The sequence below is a fragment of the Ovis aries genome, chromosome 18 (assembly GCF_016772045.2).
Source record: "Ovis aries strain OAR_USU_Benz2616 breed Rambouillet chromosome 18, ARS-UI_Ramb_v3.0, whole genome shotgun sequence".
Classification (NCBI taxonomy): Eukaryota; Metazoa; Chordata; class Mammalia; order Artiodactyla; family Bovidae; genus Ovis; species Ovis aries.
In genome coordinates, this window is record NC_056071.1 from 30,867,472 (window position 1) to 30,873,784 (window position 6,313).

The 6,313-nt window shown below is 60.7% G+C and overlaps 1 protein-coding gene across 1 annotated transcript in view; it reads left to right on the forward strand.

The window, feature by feature from the left end:
* Positions 1 to 6,263, forward strand: part of CSPG4 (chondroitin sulfate proteoglycan 4) — a 35,539-nt gene extending 29,276 nt beyond the window's left edge. The window contains exons 9-10 of the mRNA XM_027957164.3: positions 3,071 to 3,254; positions 3,505 to 6,263. Of these exons, the coding sequence (XP_027812965.2) occupies positions 3,071 to 3,254; positions 3,505 to 5,339 (2,019 nt within the window). The 3' untranslated portion in view covers positions 5,340 to 6,263. The remainder of the gene's footprint in view (positions 1 to 3,070; positions 3,255 to 3,504) is intronic.
* The last annotated feature ends 50 nt before the right edge of the window (positions 6,264 to 6,313 follow it).

Consider the following 6,313-nt stretch of genomic DNA (forward strand, 5'->3'; position numbering starts at 1 on the left):
AGCAGCTGAGTAAGTCGAGCTGGGGGTGAAGCTGCCATCCATGCTTCAGGGCAGCTTCAGGACACAACTGCCCCCGAGCAGAGGCCCCCAGTGAAAGCTAGGACTCTCAGCCACGGGAAGAGGCAGACCACCAGGCTGCTTCTGTTGGGGTCCCAGAGCGCTCTGTGCTACCTGGGCCAATGGGGCCAGCAGCCATCGTTTTAATTTAGGTCCCTGTAAGTGCATTAGGCGCCCAGCATTCCAGGGCAGCCTTGGCTTGCCCTGAAGGCTCTCCCTGTGGTGGCAGGGGGTGGTGGGGGGAATGTCTTCCATGTGAGGGCAGGAAGGAACTTTAATGAGGGTGGGAAGAGGTTCTCAGTTCTCTCACATCACCGTCCCCCAGGCTGGAGTTCTCTGTGCTCCCAGCATCTGCTGTGGCCCCGCTTCCCAGCCCTCCCCACAATTAAATATTCAGCAGGCCAGCTGTGCACCCTGAATCCCTGGGATGCCGAGGGAGGAGGGTGGAGCAGGAGGAGGACTTCAGGCCCCTCCCCAACCCTGCGGACTAGACTGAATGGCCACCAGGGGGCCAGGCTGACAGCGCCACCCAGGGAAGCTGGAGGAGGCCTTGAGGCAGACACACCCTCCCCTTGGTGAAGGGGGCAGGGCAGAACTGGGTGGGATCTGACAGCGCCATGGTGGCACAGGACTCTGAGCTGGGGGCGGTGGAGAGGAGACAGGGACCAGGTGTCTCCATTCTGCAGATAAGGAAACTGAGGCTTATAGAGGTCAAGGGACTTTATTCAGATCCCGTGGCTAGTGAGAAGCCATCCCGGGGCTGTGCCTTCAGATTGCTAGTCCTAGATTCTTTCCGCAAAGGACGCTGCTGGTTCCCAGAGGTCAGGGCCCCCTCCCCACCTCGCCTGTGACTTGCCTCATCCCCAGCTGGACAGCCCCCCAACCCACAAGCACCTCGTGTACCCAGACTCCAGCTCCTGAGGGTCTCTGTTTCCTTCCTGCTCACTGGTCAGCCCCGGGCCAGAGGTCACAGCTGGCAGTCCTTGTGGACCACAGCTGGCCCACAGATGTGTTTTATTTGGCTTGCGCATGCATTTAATGGTTTTAAATTAGTGGTCAAGATATAACCTTTGGGGTATTTCACCCACATGCAACCTGATTTCCAGTTTCTTAAAAAGCTTCTGTTCCCCTCTCCCGGCCAGCCTCTGAAGAGCACCTCCAGCTCTGCTCCCCCTCCTGACCGGGCAGGGTGCCCCACTTCACCACAACCCCGGTGCAACAGTGAGATGGAAGCCTAGATCCTCCCACACTGTGACCCCAGTCGGCTTCCTTCTCATTATTGCACAAGTCCTGTTTTTCCACGAGAAGGAAAATAGTTCCCTGTGTCTTCTAAAAGGGGAAAACAAAAGATAAGCCAAGAGGACACATTGGGATTAGAAGAGGAGGGAGTGGATTTCTTGATGGAAGTGGAGACTATTCCTTGGTGTTTAACAGGCAGCTGGCCCTAGAGAATAGCGGGCGTGGCTGGAGTGGAGAGGGAGGAGGTGAGGTCGCAGGTAACAGGTCACACAGGGTCTTTGAAGCCAAAGGGTGGTGAGCCATTGCACTGTCTGAGCAAAACTGACAGAACCCAACTTACATTTTTAAAGGCTCACCCTGACTTCTGTGTTAGAACCCACCTGCAAATGCAGGAGACCTAAGAGATGCAGGTTCGATCCCTGGGTCAGAAAGATCCCCCAGAGGAGGGCCTGGCAACCCACTCCAGTATCCTTGCCTGGAGAGTCCCCGTGGACAGAGGAGCCTGGCAGGCTAGGGTCATAAGGTTGCAAAGAGTTGGACACGATTGAAGTGACTTAGCACGCATGTGTGGGGGCCAGAGAGAGAGCCAGTACACAGTTAGGAGGCTCCAGCAATGATCCAGGCCAGAGATGACACTGTAAGAGAGGCAGCGAGGAATCAGGGGTGACTCAGGGTCTGGGGACCTGAGCCACAGGACGAACAGAGACATGCCCTCCGCAGTGGAAAGGCTGGGAGAGGCGGAGCAGGTCAGAGGTCGTCTCGGATACGCTGAGTTTGAGATGTCCTTCAGACATCCCAGTGGAGCTGCCAAGGAAGCAGGTAGCTATGAGCCTGGAGTTCAGGAGAGTGAAGCCTGGGGTTGGAGAAACAAATAAAGGGGTCATCTCATGGCTGGTGTCTAAGGACGTGAGACCCAGTGAGAGCGCATGGGTAGTGCCTGTAGGCAGAGTGTCAAGGCCAAACCACAGACATGGGGTGGGCGGGCGGGGGAGGGGTGGGCCCAGTAGAAGAGTCTGTGAAGAAGCAGCTAGTGAGGCTGGAGGTCAACTGAGGGAGCAGAACCGCTCGGAAGCCATCGGGTGGGCCGGAGGAAGGAGCGCTCACTTGTGTCCAGTGCTGCTGAGAACTGGCCTCTGGATTCAATGACATGGAGGCCATGGTCCCCTTGGCAACAGCAGGAACCAAAGTCTGGGGAGAGTGTGCTCAAGACTACATCGGGGAAGAGTATAGACTATTCCTTCTGGCTTTTTGCTGCAAAGAGCCTAAAAGGAGGAAGAACATATGTTGGTGTAAAAAGTAAAGTCAGGAGAAGTTTATTCTTTAAGATGGGTGGATAGCATAGTTACCTAATGATGGGACTGATCCGTTTGGGGGGACACTGACGCCGTGGGGAAAAGATGGGCATTGGTAGAAGCGGTGGCTTCAGTAGGGAAGAGGGACAGGGATTTCATGCAAAAGAGGACCAAGCTGCTGTGGAGAGAAGCACAGATAGAGTACTGCCTTCCCAGGGGCTCCGAGAGATGAGGTGGCAGAGCTGGGATTTGACAGAGGCGTCCGGATCCAGAGCCTAGCTCTTCACTGTCGTGTGACTGTTTTATGGCGACCCCCTGAGCTGATGAAGGAGACATAGAGCGAGGCACATTGGGGAGAGCCGCGAGGGTGGCTGGGCTCTGGGCATCTGCCAGGGAGACCCCAGTACCCGGTACCGGTGCCAGCCTCGGAGGGGGTCCCAGGCCCTGCAGGATCTCATCCAACCAGTGGGGTGTCCCTGCAGGTATATGCTGGGAACGTTCTATATGAGCACGAGATGCCCTCCGAGCCCTTCTGGGAGGCCCATGATGCCCTGGAGCTCCAGCTGTCCTCACCCCCTGCCCTCGACATGGTCGCCACCCTTGCCGTGACGGTGACTTTCGAGGCTGCCTGTCCCCAGCGCCCCAGCCGCCTCTGGAGGAACAAAGGTGAACAGCATGATGGGCTGGCAAATTTGGGGGTGGGGGGCACACGGCCAAAGGTCAGCAGCTCACGTCAGCCCTGAGGACCTGGTACATTACAGGGAGGATGGGCAGGTGGGGTCAGCAGGGGGCGTATCCGGGCTGGGGTGCCTGGTCTGAGCGGGGAGGGACAATCTGGCCTTGAAGACTCTGGTCTGAAGGTCCTCAGCTCTCCCTTCGGTGGACAGGACCTTCACAGCCTGTGTCCCATCCCCAGGTCTCTGGGTCCCCGAAGGCCAGAGGGCCGAGATCACCACTGAAGCCCTTGACGCCGCCAACCTCCTGGCTAGCGTCCCATCGCCCCAGCGCCTGGAGCATGACGTGCTTTTCCAGATCACGCAGTTCCCCACGCGGGGCCAGCTGTTGGTGTCCGAGGAGCCCCTCCACGCCGGGCGGCCCCACTTCTTGCAGTCTGAGCTGGCCGCAGGGCAGCTGGTGTACGCCCACGGTGGCGGGGGCACCCAGCAGGATGGCTTCCGCTTCCATGCCCACCTCCAGGGGCCGGCGGGGGCCTCCGTGGCGGGACCCCAGACCTCAGAGGCCTTCGCCATCACGGTGCGCGATGTGAATGAGCGGCCGCCGCAGCCTCAGGCCTCCGTCCCGCTCCGGCTCACCCAGGGCTCCCGTAGCCCTGTCTCCCGGGCCCAGCTGAGCGTGGTGGACCCAGACTCCGCTCCCGGGGAGATTGAGTATGAGGTGCAGCGGGCCCCCCACAATGGCTTCCTGAGCCTGGCAGGGGCCAGCCCGGGGCCGGTGACCCGCTTCACGCAGGCTGACGTGGATGCAGGACGCCTGGCATTCGTGGCCAACGGGAGCAGCGTGGTGGGCGTGTTCCAGCTGAGCGTGTCCGACGGGGCCAGCCCGCCCCTGCTCGTGTCCCTGGCGGTGGATGTCCTTCCCTCAGCCATTGAGGTGCAGCTGCGGGCACCGCTGGAGGTGCCCCAAGCTTTAGGGCGCTCCTCCCTGAGCCGGCAGCAGCTCCGAGTGGTTTCCGATCGGGAAGAGCCAGACGCAGCCTACCGCCTCACCCAGGGGCCCCGTTACGGGCATCTGCTGGTGGGCGGGCAGCCTGCCACAGCCTTCAGCCAGCTCCAGGTAGACCAGGGGGACGTGGTCTTTGCCTTCACCAACTTCTCCTCCTCTCATGATCAGTTCAGCATCCTGGCACTGGCCAGGGGTGCCAACGCATCCGCCACGGTGAACGTCACCGTGAGGGCTCTGCTGCACGTGTGGACAGGTGGGCCGTGGCCCCAGGGTGCCACCCTGCGCCTGGACCCCACTGTCTTAGATGCAGGAGAGCTGGCCAACCGCACGGGCAGCGTGCCGCGTTTCCGGCTCTTGGCGGGACCCCGGCACGGCCGCGTGGTACGAGTGCCCCGGGCCAGGACAGAGCCGCGGGGCGGCCAGCTTGTGGAGCAGTTCACCCAGCAGGACCTTGAGGATGGCCGGCTGGGGCTGGAGGTGGGCAGGCCAGAGGGTAGCTCTCCCGGCCCCATGGGCGACAGTCTCACTCTGGAGCTATGGGCAAGAGGTGTCCCTCCCGCTGTGGCCTCGCTGGACTTTGCCACGGAGCCTTTCAATGCAGCCCGGACCTACAGAGTGGCTCTGCTCAGTCTGCCTGAGGCTGCTCGGACCGAAGCCGGGGAGCCAGAGAGCGGCAACCCCACAGGCGGGCCAAGCCCAGCAACCTCCAGCCCTGTGCCCCCCGTGGCCAGCAGGGGCTTCCTGGGCTTCCTGGAGGCCAACATGTTCAGCGTCATCATCCCCATCTGCCTGGTCCTCCTGCTCCTGGTGCTGATCGTGCCCCTGCTCTGCTACCTCCGCAAACGCAACAAGACAGGCAAGCACCACGTCCAGGTGCTGACCGCCAAGCCCCGAAATGGCCTGGCCAGTGACGCCGAGACCTTCCGCAAGGTGGAGCCAGGCCAGGCCATCCCACTGACAGCGGTGCCTGGCCAGGAGCCCCCACCAGGGGGCCAGCCTGACCCTGAGCTGCTGCAGTTCTGCCGGACAGCCAACCCTGCCCTCAAGAATGGCCAGTACTGGGTGTGAGGCCTGGCCTGGGCCCAGATGCTGATTGGGCCAGGGACAGGCTTGCTCGGGCCCCGGCCCCATTGCTCCCATACCCTGGTGCTGTCTGAGTCTCCCCAGGGCCAGAGAGTCCTGGGGATACCAGGGTGTGGAGGGTGCTGGGAGAAAGGCCCAGGGATCCAGGACCAAGTGGAGTCGAGCTGGAACCTCTCCAGCTCACTTCTGGCCAAGAGAACTGCAAGGGGCCGAGAACAGAGGCAGGCTCGGAGTCAGTCCCCTGCCCTGGAGCTAGTGTGGGTGATCAAAACTAGAGCGACCTCCTAGATGAACAGGACTCTGAGTCCTGGGTCTGTGACCTTGGGTAAGTCACACTTGACCCAGGCTGCTAAGAGGGCAAGGAGCAGAGACGGATGACGGGGACAGATGGGGATTCCTGGATTTTTCACTCCGTGCCAGGCCTCCCCTCATCTCTGCCCCAGGATGGGGAGGAAAATTTCTTCCCCTGGTTTTTCAGGGAGATGCTATTCCCTGGAGCAGAGGGCAGGAGGAGAGGGTCCCCCCTACTCTCTCAAAAGCATAAGCAGTGGAATCATATATCCAGGGTGCCAGGTGGGTGGGTTGCTCTGGGATGGTTTTATTTAAGGGGGATTGCAAGGAAGCTATTTAACATGGTGCTGAGCCAGCCCAGACTGATGGAGCCCCTGGAGTAAGGGATGGAGAAAGGTCTGAGGCCAGCTCACTCCCAAGGCCCCAGCTTAATGGGTGATGGCTAGGCGAGAGTGGGTCTGTGGCCCTGAAGAGGGCTGAGCTGGGGAGCATACAGGGTCTCAGGCCCTGGAGTGCTGCAATGCCTGTGCCCCTTGAGGACTGTTGGGGGTGGGGGGGTACTTGGGGGCACTGGGCTCTGTGAGGCCTGGATAAAAGGTGCTTCAGAGGTTCTGGACAGCTGTGTGTTGTTTGTCTGACCATGCACTGGGCCCCCGTCCACACTAGCC